We start from the raw sequence: 26627 nt of genomic DNA on the forward strand, positions 1-26627 counted from the left end.
TCATCAGCCTGAGGCTACTCTCAACCTGGCCCAATAGAGCACTTTGGAATGTGAACATCATCTCAGAGCCCATCTTTAGTCAGTCATTGGCTGAGGACCAACCTAGACATCTCTGGCCAGAATGGCTCCCAGTGGCTTGTGGCAGTCCTCAAGAGAAGCATGAGCTCATAAACATCTAACACACTCAGCAGCCGAGGAGGGATGACACTGCCTCAGCAATGGGGAACTGGGTAGGCACCAACCATGTCTACTATATGGAAATTATTTTTGTGGTACTGGGGTTTGAACCTAGAGGCATCCTATCTTTGAACTACACCTCTAGTTCTATTTTATTTTTATTTTGAAACAGGTTCTTTCTAGTTTGGTGAGAGTCTCACTACTGGTTGAGGATGTCCTCAAATCTGCATTCCTTCTGTCTCATCTTGCCAAGTATTGGGATTATAAGCATGTGCCATCACACCTGGCCTACATGCCATTTTGAAGGGTGAATTAGAATTATAGGAACCTGAAATTCCATATGTGTAAATTTAAAGCTCAGAGCTTGGCACAGTGGTGCAAACATGTAATCCCAGGAACTAGAGAGGCAGAAGGATTACCAGTTCAAGGGAAGCTTGTGCCATTTAATGAAACTCTGTCTCAAAACTAAACAAAAAAAAATGCGTGCGCGCACACACACACACACACACACACACACACACACACACACACAAAATAGGGTTAAGGATGTAGCACAGTAGTAGAGTGCCTTGGGTTCAATCTCCAGTGCCACACACACAAAAAAAATTAAAAATCAAGTAAATCAATTAAAGATGATAGCTATATACCTAAATTATACCTAAAATGTAAGGAAATGCATTTAATCTTTCTTTCCTTACTACAATGTAAGGAAAGAAAATAGGAAAAGACTGCAAGATCTGAAGATTATCTCGATTAGCCAGGTGGCCCCAACCTAAAACCATTATGTTAAAGAGCCTTTTCTGCTGAAGTTAGAAAGCTGAAATTTTGCTGGCTCTAAAGGTGGAGCAAGGGAACCAGGCACTAAGGAACCCAGCCAAACCCCAGAAGCTAGAAAAGGCAAAGAAAGAGATGCCCCTAGAGCCCTCAGGGAGGAATGGAGCCCTGAGGACACACTGATGTCATCGCAGGGAGATCATATTGAGCTTCTCCACTATAGAGCAGTAAAATCATAAATTTGTGTTTTTTTTTAATTTGTTACATCACTCAGGAAAAATCAGTATATTGGCTAAGAAATGAAATAAAGGACTAATACGTATGTAATTATAGAGTTTCCACAATTTAAATAAAGGGGAGGGGCTTAGAAATAACACCACTTTCTGTTTTATGAATTTTATTATAAGTAGAATTAATAATTTCTATTCATTTCTTCAAGATTTGTAAACTAACTTTGAAGGTCATGAAAAAATCATCTGAATAAAATGACGGTAGAACTGGAATATGAGAATAAAAGGTCAACAGAATATATTTTAAGGTATCCTCAAAATTATTAAGGGATATAAATTTAAAAAGAAAGATCTGTATTTATTATTTATTATTACATTGAAGGCAGGCTCCAGGTGAACACAAACTGTAAATCATTCTGATTGGCTGTTTCTTCATAGCTGCCTGAGATTTACTTTTTTTTATTCAGAAAAATTCAGGACTGTGAGCTTTTTGGTCACCAGGGGTCACTATAGGACAGGCTCTCCTGTTCTGCCAGGGGTGCTGTCCAGGCAGACAAAGTATGGAGGCCAAGGCCCTGAAGGCCCGGGATTCCTGATCTATGACACCCTTGAATAGCAGATGTGAGAGTGGGGTCGATTTTTTTGCAGTGACAACAGTATTTGTCAATAAAAAGAATTATTTGTAACAACTGTTAGCATCCTCCCAAATAACAAAAATAGTGACTGTGCAGTAAATTTCAGCAATTTCCACAAAGGCTTCAAAAATAGACATATTGCAGGAGTAAATGAAAATCAGTAGTGCCTCACAATTTCATTAAATGAACAAGTTAGTCACAAAAAATAAATCGGATGCTTTCCCTAATATGCAAAATCTAGGGAGAAATGGGTAACGGGAGGAACTCTAGATGAAGGAGACTCTATAGATGAGCAAATAAGGTGACCTAACTGATGGGAAGAGAGAGGTGAAGAGAGAAACTCTCTAAAGTACATGCTGTACTTAAACACATCAGAGTCAATCACTTAGACAAGCATGGGAAGGAGGGACGGGGAGGAGTGGGGCAGGAATTGAGTAAGGGGTAATTGGGTGATGTGTGCATGAATGTCTTCACCATTTTTTATCCCCTCGAGATATATGATGACAATGCACCAATAAAAAATTACACAAAAAGGAGACACCAGAGATCAGAGAGCATGCATCTTGCCCCCTCCTCCTCCCATGATAACATGCATCGAAAAGGCACTATCTCTAAGTTGGGAAGAGGATTTTCACTAGAACCCACCATGGTGGTGCCCTGGTGGTCTTCCAGGTTCTGAAACTATGAGGAAATGAAATTTTGTTTTTTAAGGTAAAAGCAATGAAAAATCATTTGACCTAGGGCTAGGAAGAAAAAGGGTTTGAGGGGAAGGATATACCCTGAGAGTGGGATTTAACCAAGTATCAGGGCATCCATAAGTTATCTAGTGGCGGTTAAATGCATTTCACTACAAAGAATAATCAGAGTTCTATTGCTCACCAAAAATGGGGTAGATGTTCACACTGCTGTGAGTCAGAGCACAGGTAACAGAGGGGGCGGGGGAGAACCAAACACAGAAGCAATCCCGTATGAGCTACTTTATAGATCAGTCAGCCAGGATTTTGCAGACTCATTGAGAAAAGCAAGTGAATTTAGTGACGATCATACTCTACATTTTGTACATTTAGTAAATATAGAACATAAAGGCAATGATGCAATATAATTAAGTTTGGAAATCCTAAGGAAAGACAGAAAGACGCCAGCTGGGCAAGACAATGAGGGGCGACACATGGAGGGGCAGGATCACTGAACAAAGGCAAGAGACCACGTCTGCCTCTCGTCACACATGCTGTTCTATAAAGTCAAGTTCTAGTTCTGCATGGAGTTACTACAGATAGAATTTAAATTAGTTTAAAAATATGGTTTATTCATTGAAATTTATATTTCAGAACATATTCATATATTTGATTAATTTTTAGTGAATAGAAATGAACTTTTATGGTAAAAAAATCTAGAAGATGTATTCGATTTGAGGTAGAATACAAAATTGTTTTAGTAAAAACAATAACATTTTTATAATATAGTTTATTTCCCTAACTAGCAAACCAATTTTTAAACAATATATTAATATTTTAAAATATATTTTTTGTTTAAAAGAATCTATCTGGACGGAAATTCACCAAATAATGATGACTATTTCTCAACATTTCTTCCTTTCTTAATTACATTTCAGATGCCAGATTTTTCATACAAAATAAAAAAAATCGCAACAGATTGAATGTAGAAGCAGATATAAGAATCCAACAGTTTTCGGCTGGGCCAGACATTAAAGATATTTTCAGAAATGCAAACAAAGCAGTGCTATGGTTGGATATAGAATGTCTCCCAGAAAAGCTCACGTGTTGGCATTGCAATAATGTTCAGAGGAAATAACTGAATCAGGGCTACAATATGATCACTGAAAAAATCCATCAAATGAATAATAATTTGAATTCATTTACTGGGTGGTAACTTCAGGCAGGTATGGAGTGGCTATAGGAGGTCGGTCATTGGCAGCATGGCCTTGGGAACCCTATGTCTCTCCCCACCCCTCTATGTGCTTCCAGGCTGCCCTGAGCAGCTTTCCTCTGTCACACTGTGCTGCCATGATGTTTCTACCTTGGAACCAGACAATCATGAATTGAAAATCATGAGCACAAATGAGCCTTCCTCTCTCTCTTCTCTCTCTCTCTTCTCTCTCTCTCTCTCCCTCCCTCCTTCCCCCTCCCCTCCCCCTCCCCCCCTTCTCTCTGCATTACTGGGAATGGAACCCAGGGGCATTCTATCTCCAAGCTACACCCCAAGCCCTATTTTTTATTCTTTTTTGAAACAGGGTCTCACTGGGTTGCAGAGAGCCTCACTAAGTAGCTGACGCTGCCTGTGAACCCAGATCCTCCTATCTCAGTCTCCCAAAAGCTGCGATTACAAGCATGCGCCACCACGCCTGGCTGCCTTTTCTCTTTAAGTTACTCTTGCAAGGTATTTCGGATGTAGCAACATAAAAAATAATTAATTCAGCAACTTTTTCACTAATATTTTGTTTTGGAAAATAAATTATTTTTCTTAAGTATACATTATTTTTATTGATGGGATGTTTCCCATCACTTAATTTTTTAAAGTATAAGCTTGTGAAATTTTTTTATCAGTTTAAATTTTTACATGGAAAATTTGATGTAGTCTGCATAAACCAAAGCTATTTGGGGTCCTGCAATAAAAAATTTGAGGTTTTCTATCCCAGTGAATCAAATCTCCATTATGAGCATCAACATATATAAAAACATGCTTAATGGGCAAATCAAACAGTCCTAAAGAAAACTCTTGATGTTATTCCCAACCTGGCAAATTTGTTCTATCTATAATTTTTCCAAATTTGGTAAGTGGCCCCACAGTTCCTCTATTGTTCATTTCCCAAATTCAGGAATCATCACTGACTGATTCCTTCTACAAGTTCCTCAGCCAATCCATTAGCAGCACCACTGATTCCACTGTTCAAGTAGACTCCTAATCATACCACTCTCACCACCTCACAACTCCTACTCCAGTTAAAATCATCCTCATAGTCTCTTGGCATTTTGGAAAATGGAAACAAACAAAAAAACCTTAATGAGTAAAATTCCACATGGCAGCAATAGAAAATTACAAATGTCTTTCATATCAGCATTATCATTAACATCTAGAGAAGGCTGAATCCAAACAGATTACACAATACAATGGTAAATAGTTTTAATTTTTAATATAGTGATTTGGCAATGACAGCAATCTGGTTTTCTCTAGCCAAAATTTACAGGCCTCGACTGAAAAGAATAGGTAATATATATACATAATGCAATAATTTTCATAAGAGAATTTAAGTATATAACTTTGAAAATCTTAAAATAACACTATGTAAATTATTTGAACATTTTGCATATTTCAGAAACTTTTTAATCTAGACAGTAGATTCAAATATATAGTACACATTTTCTTTTCATTAGATATGTAGTTCAACTTACCTTATCCAGTTCATCTGAAATTGCGATACCTGGGATTCAAAAGAGATTTATAAAACAGTTTTAGAAATAATATTTAATAACCTAATGTTAAAATTAAAAACAAAATTTATTTGTACTTTCTATTCTATTTTTTTCTCTGCAGAGACAGATATAATTCCAAGAGCTTTCTGGTCAATCATAAATGTGTCTAAAGTCATAACATAAGTCACATATCTATGAATGTTTGGGTTAAAAATATGTAATAACAAATGGTGATTGTGAATAACTCAGATTTTAAGAAAATGGAAGAATTTTGACATACCAAATGGCTTATGTTACAGTCTATAGAAAGTTTAAAATTTATTATTCCAGTTATGAAAGATGAACATTTTTTAAATGTTTATATTTGCATTTAATATAATTCTTCAAAGGCGCGGGTCACGCCAGCCGGGGCCCGGGTCGCGGGACCCTGGGCCCCGGGCCGAACTGCGCATAGCATGCCAGAACCCTGGAGAAACTGGGCCCAGTAAGACGCTGGGTTCTGGGCAGGAGTTGAGCGCGGGGCACGCCAGCCGGGGCCCAGGTCGCGGGACTCTGGGCCCCGGGCCGAACTGCGAGTAGCACGCCAGACTCCTGGAGAAACCGGGCCCAGAACAGAAAAAGATAAAGAAAAATATCTGAGAGGAGGTAAGAAAGCCATTATGGATGCCAGGATACTGGAGATGCAGACAAAACTTATCTAAATGCACTGGAACTTATGGAAAAATTCGCCGTGAAAGAGGACTGCTATTTCTCTATATTGTTAAGAATCTCAGACATCACCTGTAAGGAGAGAGTTTAGCGGAGACCAAGGAGAAATGCGGTGTTGAAAGAGTTCTCCGCGATGGTGGTGGAGACTTGTATTCAGGAGAAGCAGAAACCGGATCCTACCAACTTTATTTTTTTGGAGAAATTACACCAAATGTCGAATGCTACCATCACGCATGCTTAGGAACACTGGACAACATTCAGAGTGGAAAAAGAGCCTGGGAAGGATTTGTAATGTGGAAGCAGTGGCAATGCCAGTGGCCAATACTCAGGGGAGGCAGAGATCTGCTACATTACACCTGGAACCTTTGAAATAATAACCACAGAGACAGTGATCGGAACCTGCTGAGGGGTTGGGTGCCGGGGCCAGTGCCCAAGATTGGAGCTACTGTGAGGCAAGGCCACTACTGAGGCCTCCGTGGCCGGAATTGGAACCTGCTGAGGGGTTTGACCGATGCTGGGGACAGCGAGGCCGGCATTGGAGCCTGCCATGAGGCAAGGTTTGTGCTGGGGCCTCCGAGGTTGGGTCTGGAACCTGCTGAGGGGTTAGGCCGGTGCTGGGGCCAGTGAGGCCGGCATCGGAGCCTGCCGTGAGGCAAGGCTGGTACTGGGGCCTCCGAGGCCAGAATAAGAGCCTGCCGAGGGGTTAGGCCGGTGCTGGGATCAGCGAGGCCGGCATCGGAGCCTGCCGTGAGGCAAGAGCGGTGCTGGGTCCTCCGAGGATGGGACCGGAGCCTGCTGAGGGGTTATGCCGGTGCTGGGGCCAGCGTGGCCGGCATCAGAGCCTGCCGTGAGGCAAGGCCGGTGCTGGGGCCTCCAAGACCGGGATAAGAGCCTGCCAAGGGGTTAGGCCGGTGCTGGGGCCAGCAAGGCCGGCATCGGAGCCTGCCTTGAGGCAAGGCCGGTACTGGGGCCTCCGAGGCCAGGATAAGAGCCTGCCGAAGGGTTAGGCTGGTGCTGGGGCCAGCGAGGCCGGCATCGGAGCCTGCCATGAGGCATGACCAGTGCTGGGGCCTCCAAGGCTGGGATCGGGGCCTGCCGAGAGGTTAGGCCAGTGTTGGGGCCAGCGAGGCTGGCATCGGAGCCTGCCTTGAGGCAAGGCCGGTACTGGGGACTCTGAGGCCAGGATAAGAGCCTGCCAAAGGGTTAGGCCGGTACTGGGGCCAGCGAGGCCGGCATCGGAGCCTGCCGTGAGGCAAGGCTGGTGCTGGGGCCTCCGAGGCCAGGATTGGAGCCAGCCTGGAGGCAAGGCCGGTACTGGGGCCTCCGAGGCCAGGATAAGAGCCTGCCGAGGGGTTAGGCCGGTGCTGGGGCCAGCGAGGCCAGCATCGGAGCCTGCCTTGAGGCATGACCAGTGCTGGGGCCTCCAAGGCTGGGATCGGAGCCTGCCGAGGGGTTAGGCCGGTGTTGGGGCCAGTGAGGCTGGCATCGCAGCCTGCCATGAGGCATGGCCGGTTCTGGGGCCTCCGAGGCCAGGATAAGAGCCTGCCAAGGGGTTAGGCCGGTGCTGGGGCCAGCGAGCCCGGCATCGGAGACTGCCGTAAGGCAAGGCCGGTGCTGGGGCCTCCGAGGCCGGGATCGGAGCCTGCCTTGAGGCAAGGCCAGTATGGGGCATCCGAGGCTGGGATAAGAGCCTGCCGAGGGGTTAGGCCGGTGCTGGGGCCAGCGAGGCCGGCATCGGAGCCTGCCGTGAGGTGAGGCCAGCATCAGAGCCTGCTGTGAGACATGGCCAGTGTTGGGGCCTCCTAGGCTGGGAATGGAACCTGCCAAGAGGTTAGGCTGGTGCTGGGGCCAGCGAGGCCGGCATCGGAGCCTGCTGTGAGGCATGGCCAGTGCTGGGGCCTCCGAGGCCAGGTTAAGAGCCTGCCGAGGGGTTAGGCCAGTGCTGGAGCCAGTGAGGCTGGCATCGCAGCCTGCCGTGAGGCATGGCCGGTGCCTGGACCTCCGAGGCCAGTATCGGAGCTGGCCGAGGGGTTAGGCTGGTGCTGGGGCCAGCGAGGCCAGCATGGGAGCCTGCCTTAAGGCAAGGCCAGTACTGGGGCCTCCGAGTCCAGGATAAGAGCCTGCCAAAGGGTTAGGCCGGTACTGGGGCCAGCGAGGCTGGCATCGGAGCCTGCCGTAAGGCAAGGCTGGTGCTGGGGCCTCCGAGGCCGGGATCAGAGCCTGCCTTGAGGCAAGGCCAGTACTGGGGCATCCGAGGCTGGGATAAGAGCCTGCCGAGGGGTTAGGCCGGTGCTGGGGCCAGCGAGGCCGGCATCGGAGCCTGCCTTGAGGCAAGGCCGGTACTGGGGCATCCGAGGCCGGGATAAGAGCCTGCTGAGGGGTTAGGCCGGTGCTGGAGCCAGTGAGGCTGGCATCGCGGCCTGCCGTGAGGCATGGCCAGTGCTGGGACCTCCGAGGCCAGTATCGGAGCTGGCTGAGTGGTTAGGCCGGTCCTGGGGCCAGCGAGGCCAGCATCGGAGCCTGCCATAAGGCAAGGCCGGTACTGGGGTCTCCGAGGCCAGGATAAGAGCCTGCCGAGGGGTTAGGCTGGTGCTGGTGCCAGCGAGGCCGGCATCGGAGCCTGCCGGGAGGCAAGTCCGGTACTTGGACCTCCGAGGCCGGGATAAGAGTCTACCAAGGGGTTAGTCCGGTGCTGGAGTCAGCGAGGCCGGCATCGGAGCCTGCCATGAGGCAAGGACAGTACTGAGGCCTCCGAGGCCAGGATAACAACCTGCCGAAGGGCTAGACCGGTGCTGGGGCCAGCAAGGCCGGCATCGGAGCCTGCCGTGAGGCAAGGCTGGTGCTGGGGCCTCCGAGGCCGGGATCGGAGCCTGCCTTGAGGCAAGGCCAGTACTGGGGCATCCGAGGCTGGGATAAGAGCCTGCCGAGGGGTTAGGCCGGTGCTGGGGCCAGCGAGGCCGGCATCGGAGCCTGCCTTGAGGCAAGGCCGGTACTGGGGCATCCGAGGCCGGGATAAGAGCCTGCTGAGGGGTTAGGCCGGTGCTGGAGCCAGTGAGGCTGGCATCGCAGCCTGCCGTGAGGCATGGCCAGTGCTGGGACCTCCGAGGCCAGTATCGGAGCTGGCTGAGGGGTTAGGCCGGTCCTGGGGCCAGCGAGGCCAGCATCGGAGCCTGCCATAAGGCAAGGCCAGTACTGGGGCCTCCGAGGCCAGGATAAGAGCCTGCCGAGGGGTTAGGCTGGTGCTGGTGCCAGCGAGGCCGGCATTGGAGCCTGCCGGGAGGCAAGTCCGGTACTTGGACCTCCGAGGCCGGGATAAGAGTCTACCAAGGGGTTAGTCCGGTGCTGGAGTCAGCGAGGCCGGCATCGGAGCCTGCCATGAGGCAAGGACAGTACTGAGGCCTCCGAGGCCAGGATAACAACCTGCCGAAGGGCTAGACCGGTGCTGGGGCCAGCAAGGCCGGCATCGGAGCCTGCCGTGAAGCAAGGCTGGTGCTGGGGCCTCCGAGGCCGGGATCGGAGCCTGCCTTGAGGCAAGGCCAGTACTGGGGCATCCGAGGCTGGGATAAGAGCCTGCCGAGGGGTTAGGCCGGTGCTGGGGCCAGCGAGGCCGGCATCGGAGCCTGCCTTGAGGCAAGGCCGGTACTGGGGCATCCGAGGCCGGGATAAGAGCCTGCTGAGGGGTTAGGCCGGTGCTGGAGCCAGTGAGGCTGGCATCGCAGCCTGCCGTGAGGCATGGCCAGTGCTGGGACCTCCGAGGCCAGTATCGGAGCTGGCTGAGTGGTTAGGCCGGTCCTGGGGCCAGCGAGGCCAGCATCGGAGCCTGCCATAAGGCAAGGCCGGTACTGGGGCCTCCGAGGCCAGGATAAGAGCCTGCCGAGGGGTTAGGTTGGTGCTGGTGCCAGCGAGGCCGGCATCGGAGCCTGCCGGGAGGCAAGTCCGGTACTTGGACCTCCGAGGCCGGGATAAGAGTCTACCAAGGGGTTAGTCCGGTGCTGGAGTCAGCGAGGCCGGCATCAGAGCCTGCCATGAGGCAAGGACAGTACTGAGGCCTCCGAGGCCAGGATAACAACCTGCCGAAGGGCTAGACCGGTGCTGGGGCCAGCAAGGCCGGCATCGGAGCCTGCCGTGAGGCAAGGCCAGCATCGGAGCCTGTCGTGAGACATGGCCAGTGTTGGGGCCTCCTAGGCTGGGAACGGAACCTGCCGAGGGGTTAGGCCGGTGCTGGGGCCAGCGAGGCCGGCATCGGAGCCTGCTGTGAGGCATGGCCAGTGCTGGGGCCTCCGAGGCCAGGATAAGAGCCTGCCAAGGGGTTAGGCCGGTGCTGGGGCCAGCGAGGGCGGCATCGGAGCCTGCCTTGAGGCAAGGCCAGTACTGGGGCCTCCGAGGCCAGGATAAGAACCTGCCGAGGGGTTAGGCCGGTGCTGGAGCCAGCGAGGCCGACATCGCAGCCTGCCGTGAGGCAAGGCCGATACTGGGGCCTCTGAGGCCAGGATAAGAGCCTGCTGAGGGGTTAGGCCGGTGCTGGAGCCAGTGAGGCTAGCATCGCAGCCTGCCGTGAGGCATGGCCGGTGCTGGAACCTCCGAGGCCAGTATCGGAGCTGGCTGAGGGGTTAGGCCGGTCCTAGGCCAGCGAGGCCAGCATCGGAGCCTGCCATAAGGCAAGGCCGGTACTGGGGCCTCCGAGGCCAGGATAAGAGCCTGCCGAGGGGTTACGCTAGTGCTGGGGCCAGCGAGGCCGGCATCGGAGCCTGCCGTGAGGCAAGTCCGGTACTTGGACCTCTGAGGCTGGGATAAGAGTCTGCCGAGGGGTTAGGCCAGTGCTGGGGCCAGCGAGGCCGGCATTGGAGCCTGCCATGAGGCAAGGACAGTACTGAGGCCTCCGAGGCCAGGATAACAACCTGCCGAAGGGCTAGACTGGTGCTGGAGCCAGCGAGGCCGGCATCGGAGCCTGCCGTGAGGCGAGGCCAGCATCGGAGCCTGCCGTGAGACATGGCCAGTGTTGGGGCCTCCTAGGCTGGGAACGGAACCTGCTGAGGGGTTAGGCCAGTGTGGGGCCAACGAGGCCGGCATCGCAGCCTGCCGTGAGGCTAGGCCGGTGCTGGGGCCTCCAAGGCTGGGATTGGAATCCTGCCAAGGGGTTAGGCCGGTGCAGGGGCCAATGGCCAGCATCGGAGCCTGGCGTGAGGCAAGTTCACTCCTGCGGCCTCCAAGCCCGGGACCAAAGCCAGCTTAGGGGTTAGACCGGTGCAGGGGCCAGCGAGACCAGAACTGGGACCTCCCATGAGGCAAGGCCGCTGCTTGAGCCAGCGAGGTCTGGATCAGTCCACTGAGTAGCCAGGCCACTACTGGGACCATCAAGAGTGGGATCGGTACTTGCAACGCAGCATGCACAGAGAAATACCGCAGAAAATATAAATCAGACGCTTCTCTTAATCAACAATAACTAGGAGGAAAAGGGCAACAGGAAGAGGTTGAGCTATAGAAAGGGCCCTATAGTAAAGCAACTAATGTGACCAATCAGAGAGTATGTAATACTGGAGGACGGAGCCTCTTTAAAACGCAGGAGGTACATAAACAAATGTATCAAAGTAAATCACCAAAGAAGCGTGGGATGGAGGGAGGGGGAGGGAATGGGATGGGGGCTGGAGGAGGGCTAATTGGATGATGTGTGCTTGTATATCCTCTCAAGTCTTGTACTCCAATGTGATTGATATATGACTACAATGCACCAATTTAAAAAATAAATTAATAAAAAAAGAAAAAAATAATTCTTCAAAAATGTTTCTTTTCCATAGGAATTCAAGTTTAAGATGGAACATCTTATTTAAAAATAAATATTTAAAATACTTCATCTGTTTTAGTGAGAGTAGATAAAAAAATGAAATTCTATTTCTCATTCAAAGTCACAAATCCTAGCTATCTGGAATTAAATAAGCCATTGTTCAATTGTGTACAATTTTTAAAATTCTCAATTTTTTTGTGGTACTGGGGTTCCTGGAAGTCCTTCTACCTCCGGGCTACACTCCCAGACCTATTTTTACATTTTTATTTGGAAACAGGGTCTCTTAAGCCAGCACGTGCGGCTGGCTTAGAACCTGCGCGATCCTCCTGTCTCTGCCTCCCAAGCGCGGGGATTACAAGAATGCGCCACCACGCTCGGCTAAATTCTCAATTTTTTAAAAGCTCACTGCACTGATGCCCTTGAACCTGAAAAGAGTTTTCTCATTCAATTTTTAGAAAGCTGTCGGTTGATCTTTAAATTTCATTTGCACCTCAGATCTATTAATCCATTATTCATAAAGATAGCAGCAATACATCACTTACAAAGAATATAACTGCCAAGTTAGTAAAAAAACAATCATGAGTGGTCAAAATGTGTGTCACAGAATAGTAGCTCCTCTCAATTTAGCAATCGTCCTGAGCTGTTTTTCAGGGCTGAGAATTTTCAGCAGTGGAGAATGGCGATTGTGAGAAACACGGCTCTTAAGTTTCATTTCAGTGTAAGAAGTGATACGTTCCAAATGGAAGCTTAAAGTAGAAACTAGAAAACTTGGAGAAAGAATTGTGCTTATAATTATTCCAAGTGTTTTCTCTGACCATATTTTGTTCAGATACCTACTATCATATTTTCTTAACATTTATATATTTTGATGACTTTGCCTCAGAAATTATCCAAGTAAATCTCCATTCTACTACATATAATTATCTTAGCTTTCTATTTTCAATGTCAAGCTGCCTAGGGTATTTTTCACTTCTTAATTTCACTTTTCATCAAAGCTTATGCTGATTAAAAGTAGTTGAAAAATTTTTAATGAAATACTTATTTCACAGAAGCAATCTCTAATGGGAACCATTTACACTGAGTATCGAGGATATTCATCCTAGGGCTTAGTAGAATGTCCACATCTATTCCTCAAGAAGAGATGAACAACTTTTAAGTATTTCATTAACTCTTAAAGCAATCATATTTTATAGTAAGATTTTTAAGCTTGTAGAATCTTGGGATCTGTAGTAAAAACACACTAGAGAACATGCAGTGGGATGCCATAAAATGTAAGGAAATAAGGCCTGGGATTTAAGTGTGGGACTTTTGATACAGTGGGAATGCTTGGTCTGTTATAGTTAGATATAGGATGCCGCAAAGAGAGCTCATTTATTGGTGTTCAGAGTTAATATAGTCAAGTCATAAGGTTGTAATCTCAACTAAATCTATTGTGCCTGGTGGTAACCTAGGCTCCTGGGGTGTGCTTGGGAAAGGTGTGCTTGTTTCTTTGAATCCCCTTGCTTGCTTGCTTGCTCTCTTTGCTTCTGTCCTCCATGATGTAAGAGCAAGAGTTCTGCTCTCTTGCTCTCTGCTTCCACTGCCCTGCCCTGAGGTCTAAGACCTTGTCCTCACATAGATGGAACAGAGTCTTCAAGACACTTTGAAAAAATAAATCTTCCTTCCTCAAAGTTGTGTGGTCAGGTTGCTAAGACACAACAGTGAGACAGTTGACAGAAATATGTTCCTTCTAAAGTCATACTGAAAGTATATAGGAAACTTCCTGTCAAAGAGGCATTGCTGAAAGCAGTACTGGTGCCCAACTGCAGGAGTGTATCTCCTGGAAGAAATAGGAAACCAAGTAGCAACTCTTCACAGTTCTCTACATCTTAGTCAGTGCAATTCATTTCATGAAAGTAGGTGAGAAAATTCATATAACATGAGATCGTACTGCTATTTGTCCAAAACTTACTTGCCTATTGAAAAAATCCCCACAACCTTATAATTTCACAATTCTTCTTTAAAAAGCCTTGTTCACTTGTGGAATAAAGTACACATATTAGAAACAGAGTGTGTAACATGGAGATATGAGTTTTGTTCTGGAGTTACACTTACTTGTGAGAACCAACTCCACACACCCTTTCCAATGGCTCATTCAGTGTTGTTTCGTTAAGACAGCTAAAATTAGCTATGTGGGAGCATTTACAGCATGAAAATTGGCAACTGCTACAAATCGAGGCTTGTTTTAGAGAGTTTCTATCACTGAGTATAATGAATAATGTTAAAGCAAAAACCTGTGTCAGTATCAATCATATCATCAAATGGATGTCCAACCCACCCCTGACTATTAACTAATCGTGCCTCATAGAGGCTGATAACTGCTTTTAAAGCAAAGGGGATTCCTGCTAGGAAGTGAGGAAATCTATTCTCATTTAGTTACCCTAGAACAAAAGTAGGCAAAACTTTCTACAGCTGAATAAATTAAAAAATAATAAGTTTCATATGTTACATAATATTTGTTTATCATATTCATATGTTCTTATTTTCCATTTTAAAACAAATATAAGAAGCTGGGCATGATGGAATATGCCTGTAATCCAAATACTTGGGAGGCTGAGTCAGGAGGATTATAGGTTCAACAGTTGAGCAAGGCCAGATTCAACAATTAACAAGGTTCTCAGCAACTTAGCAAGACCCTGTTTCAAGATATAAAAAATCTCCCTGGGTTTAACCCTGAGAACTAATACACACATACACACAAACACTTATATGTATGTATGTACTGGGGGTTAGTATATATACATAATATATTAGTATTCACATATATATGAATCATGCTTAGAATATGGGTAACAAAACTGTCCATGAGCTACATTTAGCCCATGGGCCAGAGTTTGCTAATCCCTATTCTGGAAGTGCATATCAATTTTTATACTTGACTAATTGCATTTGCATTTTTCTTTTTTTAAATTTTTATGCTTTTATTGGTGCATTATAGTCTCACATCCTGATGCAAATCATGTTAACAATGACATGCATATATGCACATGTTCTTGAAGCTCCCCCTCCCCATTACCCTCCCTCCCAAAACAGAGTACCCAGATTGAAATTGGTATATATTCACATAGCCTATGGTAGTATTTCTACTAATGAACCTAAGTCTTCCTCCACCCCTTCCCTTATATCTCCTCCTTGGCTTCCCTGAGGTTTCATTTCATCACCTGGAGTCTCTCTTGTGTCCCAATTACTTCCTATCCAGCACATATTAAACAAAACATATGACTCTTCACTCTCTGTGATCGGCTAATCCCCCTTAACATAATGTTCTCCAGGTCCTTCCATTTTCTTGCAAATTATGTATTTTTATTTTTCTTTATTGCTAAATAGAATTCCAATGTGTGTATTTCCCATAACCTTGTAATCCATTCATCTGTTGATAGACACCTAGGTTGGTTCCATAGTTTGGCTATTGTAAATTGTGCTGCTACAAACATGGGTATGCATATATCACTGTAGTTCTCTGGTTTCAACCCCTTTGGAATGATACCCAGTAGTGGTATGGCCAGATCATAAGGTGGATCCATTTCCAGTTTTCTAAGGACTACTCCACACTGATCTTCATAGTGGCTAAATTAGTTTGCAATCCCACCAAAAATGTAGAAGAGCTCCTATTTCCCCACAGCCTCACCAACATTTATTATTATTTGACTGCTTTCTGATTGCCATTCTGATTGGGATTAGATGGAATCTCAGTGTAGTTTTGATTTGCATCTCCCTAATTGTTAATGATGTTGAACATTTTTTCATGTATCTACCAGGCATCTGTATCTCCTCTTTTGTGAAATGTCTATTCAATTCAGTTGCCCATTTCCATTTCTTGATTGGGTTATTTGTTTATCTAGTGTAAAGTGTTAAGTTCTTTGTACATTTTAAATATTAGACCTTTAGGTCTAATATTTATATTTATTAGGGATAGCTGGTAAGGATCTTCCCTCATTCTGTAGGTTTTTCTCTTTAGACTTTTGGTGATTTCCTTTGATGAGCAGAAACTTTCTAGTTTGGTACCATCCCACTTATTAATTTTTGTTTTAATTTTCTGAGTTTTGCCGGGTGTGGTGGCACATGCTTGTAATCCCCGCACTTGGGAGGCAGAGATAGGAGGATCACTCAGGTTCGAAGCCAGCCTCGCTGGCTTAAGAGACCCTGTTTCCAAATAAAAATATAATTTTCTGAGTTTTGGAGATCTTATTTAGGAAGTTTCTACCTGTGCCTACATGTTGGAGTATTGAACCTATGAACCAACTTTATAGACTCTGGTCTAACTTCCAGGTCTTTGGTCCATCTAGAGTTGATTTCTGTGCAAGGTGAGAGGTAAGGATTTAGCTCCATTGGATATCCAGTACTTCTCTTTCTCTCTCTCTCTCTCTCTCTCTCTCTCTCTCTCTCTCTCTCTCTCTCTCTCTCTCTCTCTCTCTTTCTCCCTCCCTCCTGTCTCTCTCAAAAAAGCAAACCAAAAAGCTTAAATCTCCCAAGAAATACCTCTTATCTTTTCCTACTAATTATCATCCTCTTTCACACCTTCCCTTTTTATAAACAGTTTTTACAGGGGAGTCTCAAATCTTCACATCTTTCCCTTGTTACCTAGTCACTCTTCCATATTGCACCCTTCCTGGCTTCTGTTTCCACTCGTCTTTGAAAATTTTGCTAGACTGAGTAACTCTAACTCATGATTATCAAACTAAGCCTTTTCTATTGCCAAAATATGCCTTTCATGTTTCACTTTATCAAATCTATACATGTTTATTATAGGAAAAGTGGAAATATAATAAGAGGAAAATAAATCTCCATTATGGAAACTGCTTGTGATTTCTTCCAAATAATACTGTATGCATGTACAGGCATATAGGCAAATTTTACATGCCTGTATATGCATATATATAAAACAAAATTGAAATCATCCTCTGACTTCCCTCTACCCAGACATCTTTATTACTTTCTTGATACTTTATGTACCAATAATTTTCATCTTTCTTTAAAATAACATTTTTTGCACATGATTATCTCTCTGCCAAGAATTTCCTTTTCCACAACACATCATCACTGAGATTTTATCTTATTTTAAGTTTGATCCTTTTAGACTTGGCTCAGATATGTTCTCTGTCAGGTTGTCTCTAGCCTTCTTGTTGAGGGTTCTTCTACACACTCACAACTCTCTTAAAGTACTTTTACAGGATTGTGACATTATGCTTTTCACACCTCTTCCCCCTGCTAAAAGGTAAACTTGAAGTCTAAATCTACAAGCTAGTGTTCCACATGCATTAAATGAATGTGGGAATGAATAAAGGAACAACTATATCATCGTCTACCTCCATTTTCTTCTCATGGATTGTTATCTTTTAGCTCCTCAGACTGTGATTTCAGAGAAGATATTTTGATATGCTTATGATTGACATACTATAAAAGTCCTTGTTGTTGTTTCCTTGCTTGAGTCCATATCGCTATTATAAGTCACAAAGCATAAATATCTACTGTTCCCCAAACACCTAGGCACATTTCCCTGAAAAGTTGTAGCCAGTGTTTTCACATGAATTGCAATGTGTAGACCAATGTCTGGAAGATACTCATTCTCTTACCACCTCACTTCATAAAACACTGCTAGACGCAGCAGAAGGATTAGATTCAGGAAACACCAGAAGCCCTGCTGCCTAGAAACAGCACCTTGCTAAACAAGTGGGTTCTGATAACCAGTTCCATAAACTAGTGAACTGCTGCCCTTTTGCTTTTAGTTTATTTGTGTACATATTTACTTAGTTATCTCCCCTTTTTACAAGCATAACTTCTCTAACATATAATCCAGAAAGTAAAAAATCTTAGCAAGCAAATTAAATCTATAAATGCATAAAATAATATAATTGTCTATCAAAAGGCTCACACAGAAACAGAAGGCAAATAAGAAGCTAAGAAAAATGATGAAGGGTTTCCAAAGAAGATGGACTAGGAAGAAATGGAACTAGAGGTAGCACTCATCCCACAAACTATGACTGAGCTCTGGGATAATCACTGTGCAAAGTTCTGGGGAGTTCAAAAATAAAGTGGCCCAGCCCTTGGAAATCTCAAAGTCCAGAGAAAACATACATGCATCACAGATAGTAATAGATAACCACATTCAGAGAAATGTATAAAAGCTAAAAGTAGAGGCACCTAGTCCAGTTCAAAAAAAGGACAGCAACAGGAAAATACCAGGAGGACTATATGATCTAGGTTAAAGAGAAGAGTAGATTCGGATTGTTGGAAAGGGAAGCAGAAGCAGGGCAGTAAGACAAAATTTTAAGGCCCAAGAATAGCATTGCCAAATGTATGACAGAAAAGAACATCAAATAGTGCACAAAACTGTCCTGAGAGATGACACCAAACACATAAGATAGGGCAAGATCATAATGTGATTTTTATGAGCCATTGAATATCTGAAAAAGTGCCATGGTTTTTCTTTATATTAACTGCACCTGCAGCGTGGCTTACTGGGAAAACAGAGAAAAAAATTACAGTTGTGAGCAAGAATGGTTATTCATTCCTAAACTGTTTCCATGCTTCTCCTGGGCACACAAGCTAGACTACATCTCCCAGAACCCTTGCAATTAGCTATAGAATAGGGGCAGACATTCTGAGTGCCACTTCCACACCTAGGCATCAGAAACACTGCCTTCTTATGCATCTATGGCAGCCTTGAAAAGCATGAGTTTAAGACAGAACAGTAACAAGATGAACATAGTCTACATCCATGGAACTCCACATAAAGCTATTCTCGAAGTGAGATGATGTTTAAATTTTATTAAGCCACAGAGATTTGGGTCATAAAACTCCCTTAACATAGGGTTATGGCAATCTTTCCTTGAATAGGGCAAGAATGAAATGGAATATGTTTTTTTTGTTTTTTGTTTTTGTTCTTTTTGGTGGTGGTACTGGGGTTCCTGGAAGCCCTTCTACCTCCAGGCTACACTCCCAGACCTGTTTTTATATTTTTATTTGGAAACGGGGTCTCTTACGCCAGCGCGGCTGGCTTCGAACCTGCGCGATCCTCCTGTCTCCGCCTCCCAAGCGCGGGGATTACAAGCGTGCGCCACCACGCCCAGCTGAAATGGAATATGTTAAATGATAAACCCATGATCTGGTCAGAGATGTTGAGCTACAGAATACTGATGAGGTAAAGAAAAGAATCAGATTCAAGGCATATTTTAGAGGAAAAATAAGAATTGGTAACTAGTTAGTTGGTTTGAACAGTATGAAAATAGACAGAGACATCTAGAATGATTCTAATATGGATGAATCGACAAGCTACAGTACCACCACCTAAGACACAGCATGGAAAAGAAAAGCCATGATGAAGAGAGAGTTGTGTTTCACTTTACTATATGGAGTTTAATGTGGCAATAGGATATTCAAGTGGATATTTGCATCAGGTATTAGTATAATGGTCTAAAATGTTTGGGTAGAAAATATACAAGTTTGAGCTAGTTGTGTACACGATAACTAAAGGATGAAGGTGGAAAGGTGAACAGAGAAGAAACATGGAAGAGCATAGGCAATGGATTAACTATAGAAATAGTATTTAAGAAGCAGAAAAGAAAGCCGGGTGTGGTGGCGTACACTTGTAACCCCAGCATTTGGGAGGCTGAGACTGGAGGATCATGGTTTGAGACTAGCCTCAGATACTTTGTGAGGCACTTTGCAATTCAGTGAGAATCTGTTTCAAAATGAATAAAAAATAGGGCTAAGGGTATAGCTTGGAGATAGAATGTCCCTAAGTTCCATCTTTGATACTGCAAAAGAAAGAAAGGAAAAAGAAGGAGGAGAAAGAGGCGAAGGAGGAGGAGGAAGAGGAGGAAAGTGGGACTCCTGACTCAAACCTTCAAGAAGTGGTGTAAGAGTATCCACTGAGGATAAAGTGAGTGCCAGCTCCCAAGAAGTCCTAAGTCTGGAGAAATGCAGAATAAGTGACAGTATAGAAATCATCAGAGAAATTCTATCTTATGAAGACTAGAAAAGTGTTTCATTTCATTTGGGATTAATTGGTGATAATAGTGAAATGAACTCAATGTGCAATGAATTAAAATTCTTTTCAGAGTTTGAAGACTTGGTATTTTACATAAATATAGTGACAGTTATATGTAATATAAGTGAAACTGTTAATAAATTAGATACATTGAATTAAATAAAATATTTTATAAGAATTAATTCTTGCCGGGCATGGTGGTGCACACTTGTAATCCCCGCGCTTGGGAGGCAGAGACAGGAGGATCGCGCAGGTTCGAAGCCAGCCGCGTGCACTGGCGTAAGAGACCCTGTTTCCAAATAAAAAAGTATAAAAAATAGGTCTGGGAGTGTAGCCCGGAGGTAGAAGGGCTTCCAGGAACCCCAGTACCACCACCAAAAAAAATTAATAATAATTTCATGTTTCTTTCTGCTTCTCTTTCATATGATTGCTTAGAATATAAAATTATATATGTGGTTCATGTTATATTTCTAAGGGCCATGCTTAGCTGGAAAATGTTATAGACTGATTAGCAGTAGAATTCCACAGTGCTGCTCAAGATCCACATCTGTGGAGTCCACTTCCTATGATTGAATGAGATTACTGAGGGTGAAATGGTATCACTCCATTGCTTAGAGTCCTACCCCCATAGACTTTGAGAAAATCAAAAGGGGGAGACAAACCTGTGTGGCCTTGGCCTAATCAGGCATAACTTTAAAAAAAAAAAAAGCCAGCCGGGCGTGGTGGCGCACGCTTGTAATCCCCGCGCTTGGGAGGCGGAGACAGGAGGATGGCGCAGGTTCGAAGCCAGCCGCGCGCTGGCTTAGGAGACCCTGTTTCCAAAATGAAAATGTAAAAATAGGTCTGGGAGTGTAGCCCCGAGGTAGAAGGGCTTCCAGGAACCCCAGTATCACCAAAAAAAAAAAAAAAAAGCTTCAAAAGGGTTGCTTTCATTAGGCCTGAGAGAAGAAGTAGTAAACTACTGTTGTGAGAATAAGGAGCCGTAGGCAAGGACCTGAGAATGGTCACTTGCTTCTGAGAACCGCCCCCACCACATCCAATGAGAAAAAAAACAAGCAGCAAGGACTGAATTTGACCAAAGATGTAGAGGATTCTGGAAGAGAACCCCAAACCTCAAGTGAGGTCACAGCCCCAGCTCACACATTAATTTCCATCTGCCTGACCCTGATAAGCTAATTTACCCACAATCCTGAGCCACAAAAACTATAAGATCACAAGTCTATAGGTTTTTGGTTGTTGTTGCAGTATTAGAATTGAATTCAGAGCCTCACACATGCCCGGCAAGCATTCCTTCAGTGAGCTATACCCCCAATACCCGTGTGTATAAAAGCTACTAAGTTTATGATAATCTATAAAACAGCAATAGAACTAATAAAAAATACATCATTTAATTAGTTATTCTATTCTACGGTCATATTACCCTGAACACACCCAATATCATCTAATTAGTTATTATTTCATACCAGGCACCATACTCAGCACTTTAGATATACTCTCTCATTTGATTTTCAGAAAAAACAAAACTCTAAGAAATAGGTGCCATCATTATATATTGCAATTTTATAGTAAAGGTAACTGACATACAAATTAAGGAATTTTATCAAGATAACAAAATTCATTATTGGTGGAACAATGAATAAAGATATCAGTAAAACAGCAGACCAGAAGTAGGGAATACTATGGATTTTAATATGATTTGTCCCCTCCAAGACATATTGAAATCTAATCCCCCATTATGAGATGTGAAGAGGTATTGCCCAGGTGTTGAGGTAATTAGGGCTCTGCCCTCATGAATGAATTCTTGTGATTAATATAGTAAAGGGCTAATGGGTTATCTCAAGAGGGAGTCTGCTATAAAAGCCTGTTTGGCCAGGTCACTCAAGCATTCTCTGACTCTGGGCATGTGACGTTCCACACTGCCTCAGGACTCTGCCAGCAAGAAGGCCGTCACCTAGTGCAGCTCCTCAACCTGGGACCAGAACCACAGGCCAAAATACTTTTCTTTTCTTTAACATTCCCCGAGGCTGTGGGGTTATGAGAGAGAGAGGCAGGGGAGAGAGAGGAGGGAGGGAGGGAGGGAGGGAGGGAGGGAGGGAGGGAGGAAGAGAGAAAGAGAGAGAGAGAGAGAGAGAGAGAGAGAGAGAGAGAGAGAGAGAGAAGAGAAGAGATAGAAAGATGCAGGCACATTAGATGGGTTTTTTATGTTAATCTACTAGCTCTCTCTCCAGTTCAGCATCAGTTTGGGGTGATTTATCCTGGTTGAAGAATTAGAAAAGAAGATAACAGAGAGTGCATATGACCAAAAAAAAAAAAAATCAACTTTAGAAAACATGCCTCTAACATCAACTGAGTGTACTTTGAAAATAAAAATGTGTGTGTGTGTGTGTGTGTGTGTGTGTGTGTGTGTGTGTGTGATGCATGGTTGAAATAAAGACTACTGAGATGTTCTTCAACAGAAGAATTGAGAATAAAAAATATAAAAATGTGCACCATTGCTTTCATTCTCTGAAAGTTTCCTAACATAATTATTTATGAGTTACTTATATACACATGTATGTATTTCTAGAAAAGATTTCAGGAACCCAAATTACTCATTTTGATGGAACCTAGCCCATTTCAAAGTAATAATTATTAAAAATGCTGCCTCAGATTTTTATTGAAGCACAAATTTTGGCAAGTACTTTATTAGATTTCATAATATGTATAAAATATATAATAAAATTAGGAAAAAGGCAATAGCAAGACTTGTTGACAAATTTCTCCCCTTGAAATGTTATTTCTTGGTGAAGAAATTGAATACATTTAGCCTAGCAAATTTGATGTTTTCAAAAACAAGAAAAAGAAGTAGGAATTAGCTTTGAGTGTATATCTCAGACTCCTTGGGCAATATACATTGATAAATAACTATATTTGTGTTGACAATTGCATCCATATCCACATACATGCCCACATCCATATATAAATATTCAATAGACACATATCCAGTAATAGGGAGAGTTGAATTAGCCCTATAAGAATCCTTATAAATCTTCATTTCTTTCTTCATCTTACAGAATAATTTCAACAAATAAATGCAGACAGAATGGTAGAAATTAAAAATTACCTTTAGAACACCGCAGTAATAATTGCTGCAGGAAAGACATTAAACTTACTGGATAAAAATTGGAAAAGAAAAAGAACTTTTTTGTCCTAAAGTATTTTCCCAAAAGACTTATGAACAAAGGAAAGGATATTAACTTTGCAATGGAAAAACCTGACAGATAGCACCTTAACCAACTGATTAAGATAAATCTAACCAATAATAAGATGCAGGCTGTGGAAAGTCTACCTGAAGGATACTGCCCTGAGCCCCCTTCAATCACAGCCCCAGAAAGTGGCGTTATTCAGAGGTGTGAAGGCCTTATATCTATACAACTCCCTAATACAATCCTCCTTACTAGCTGAAAGTCAAATGAAAGAAAACACTTGAAGGAGTAAGTATGTGTCCCAGTTTCCTGGGAGGAGAAAATAGTGTTTGAAGAAAGTTCAGAAATGCTATGAAGGAAGGAAGGGCTAAATGAGTGATAATGTCCATGTATCCCTTTACCATCTTCTACCCCACTCAGATGTATGACTACAATGTGCCAATAAAAAAATTAATATGTAAAATCACTTAGAAAATATCTTGCCACCTAATAAAATCAGTATAAGAATGTGTTAAGTAATAGAAACATCAAGCAAGTTTTCCTTCTTTAAGAAGAAACTATATTTTAAGGTTAATTAGTATATAATGACATGAAATAAAGTTATATTTTACAAAAATGTATATAAATGGGATAAGTCAAACTGTACAATAAACTTAAGTCAATATTTAAAAAAGAAAGAAAGAAATGCTATGAAGTGAGGAATCCAGGCATCAAGACCCTGCTATGCCTGCCACATGGTGACTATACAGCATTACTGTATACTGTAAACCCCTCTACCATGTCTACCTTCAAGGGAGCATAATATCAGAAAGATTTTCACAGTTTATGACAGATTTGAAAATAAAACATTACACTGAAAAGTTTTCAAGAGATAGAAGCGTGATACAGTTATTAATGAAATACAAATAATGCTTGCAAACCAGAGAGACGAGTCTTCCTTGCTATTATTTGGAGCCTATGTTAACACATTCTGTAGTGTGTGTGTGTGTGTGTGTGTGTGTGTGTGTGTGTGTGTGTGTAAATTTCTATAATCTTATAGCTTCTACTAAATTGAGACAGTTCTGACATTTTAGAAGATGTAAATGATTATTTGCTATCAATCTCAAATAAAAAGTAATACTTCTAAAACATTTAGAACTTTTTTTAGAATGCATAACCAAGATAAAGCAAAGGGAGAATTTTTATTACAAATAATATTAAAATTAAAAGATCACTAAAAACCTCCAACCTTTCTAGCAATGGCTTTGACACTGGAAAGAAGGTCCACAATATAAAGATAGTGGGGATTTCTTTTACCCACTGAAGAAAAATCCATCTCCTGTGTCTCCACAGTAATCAAGCAATAGGAAGTGCTATGGTATGGATCCAAATGTCCCCCAAAATGTGTTGAAGACTGGGTCCCCAGTGCAACAGTTTCAGAGGTAGGCTTCTGAGAGGTTATGAATCACAAGGACTTCTACCTCAATGGATTAATCCACTCATGGACTGATAGTTTATCAGGATGGGGGGCTTTGTTATAAAAATGTTCACTCTCTTTCTTTCTCTTTCTCTCTGTCCCTGATCTCCTTTCCAATATTATCGAGTGAGAAGCCTTGCTTTACATATTTCCCCTGCCATGATGTTCTACCGTGCCACAAATCTGGAAGCAAAGGAGGTGGCTTGAAACCATAAGCAAAAATAAACCTTTGCACCTTCAAGTTGATTCTCTTAGGTGTTTTCTCACCTTGATAGAAAGCTGACTAACACAGGCAGTGAAGTTAGTATCAGATTAGAGAAAGAGCTTTCAAAATGAAATGATTTTGAGTCAAACAAGTTCAAACAAGAATAAATTATATCCTGCTTCAAGATAATGGAAGAACTAGGTTTGTGATTAGATAGCTGAATTCTGGCAAATGGACTATGAAATAAACATCAATAAGTAGTAAAGTTGTATTTGTATTTATTTACACTAATCATGGCAGGCCCATTGATAACTTCATCATGAACATGTTGGGCTTAAGACAAGGATTCAATATTAGAACTCAGATACTGAAAATTAAGGCATCCCAAGAAAGAATCACTTTGTTCAGAAAGATAGAGAAATTTAAGAAAATGGCAATTTCTCACAAGCTCACAAGATTAAGCCTTTTCTTATCCCTCTATAAACTCCACCACCATACTTTCACAAGATAGAGCCCCATAAAGGGCTCAGTGGATTCAGAAGCAGCACCGTCATGAACCTAGAAGCTGACTACTACACTCCATTCAGTTCCAGTGGCCAACTCTCTCAAGGACTTCATTGGCCATTGATGAAGAGTAATGTCCTATATCTGCCTCTCTTCTATACTGCTGACCAAGGGTTTCCCCTATCATTTATTGCTTCTCCAGATTGTATACATTATTAAACAACCCCATCCAGGGCTTCTATGGTCTGAGTGTTTGCTTCCCCTCCAAATTCATATGTTAAAGCCTAATCCCCAGTATGAAAGAGTAAGGGTATGGGGCCTGGGAAGTGATTAAGTAACGAGGACTCCCCCCCCACATGAATAGGATGAGTGCTCTTACAAAAGAGGTGCCTCTTACAAGAAAATGTCTTGCCCCTTTCACCAGAACTTAAAGAGAAGGATTAACTGTAAACAAAGAAATGGACCCTCACGCACACGGAAGCTGCTGGGGGTTTGAGCTTTGAATTCTCAGCCTTCAGGACAGTGAGAAATAAATTTACTGTTTATAAATAAATGCACACCCCATGGTATTTTGTTATAGGAACTAAGCAACCTGTCAGGCCAAACCCAGGTTTTCCGGGAAAGATCACACTTGTACTCTGACCCTTGTATTACACAGATCTGGGTAATTCCAACTGAAATATAGTTATACCTCCTTATTAGAAGTCTGAAGACAGATTAAGCAGTATTTACACATTAATAGTACAGCAAAGGTTTCAAAGACCACTGTCACATTTTCAAAGAATAAAAGTTGACTGGGTAAATTTGAAGTTCTATGTAATAACCAGGCACATCATTTAGCCATTCTTCTTTTAGCTCATGTTATTAAGTAGAGGGTTCTGAGGAGCACAGGCTCTGCTCCAAAGGGTAAGATTTAGAAATTCTAATATGTGTCTGCCATATTAATAGGATCAGGTTCTCTTCACAAACATAATATAGTAATAAGCTGAAATCTCACTTTATTGTTATTTGCTCTAAACGTAAATCTAGCCCAAACCAGGGCTTTCTTAAATCCCATATGGAGGATTGACATTAACGGCAGTTAAAAGATCTTATTATAAGGAAGCTTAACTTCACAAAAGTCTTAATTGCGTAAAAGTCTAAAAGAAGGCTTTCATGAGTTCTAAATGAAGGGTATAAAATTATATATGTGTTATTGTATATATATATATGTATTATAAAATGGTATATGTATACATGTATATATAATATACATTATATAAAGTAAAAATGTAATACAACAACATATATGTGTACATGTGTATTATAAAAATTCTTTCAAACTATATCAAGGGACAGTGTTTAACTTTGATACAAATTATGAAATTAGTAAAATTATGCTTTCTCAAAGCACAAGCAATATAGAGATCTATTTCATAATCTTTAAAAAAATTTTTTGCATTACTGAGGTTAGAACCCAAGGCTTTGTGCATGTTAGGAAAGCACTCTATCACTATATCCCCAGCCATAAA

General features: G+C 43.1%; 1 protein-coding gene across 6 annotated transcripts in view; it reads right to left on the minus strand.

Moving 5' to 3' along the window:
- LOC308261871 (uncharacterized protein C8orf34 homolog) overlaps window positions 1-26627 on the minus strand; it is a gene marked incomplete at both ends in the record, with an annotated part of 438078 nt that overhangs the window by 314917 nt on the left and 96534 nt on the right. For all 6 annotated transcript variants that reach the window (XM_080694054.1, XM_080694051.1, XM_080694053.1 and 3 more), the window contains one exon: window positions 5227-5255. In XM_080694054.1, the coding sequence (XP_080550180.1) occupies window positions 5227-5255 (29 nt within the window). The remainder of the gene's footprint in view (window positions 1-5226; window positions 5256-26627) is intronic.

The sequence above is a fragment of the Muscardinus avellanarius genome, assembly GCF_963383645.1.
Source record: "Muscardinus avellanarius genome assembly, chromosome: 4".
Taxonomy (NCBI): Eukaryota; Metazoa; Chordata; class Mammalia; order Rodentia; family Gliridae; genus Muscardinus; species Muscardinus avellanarius.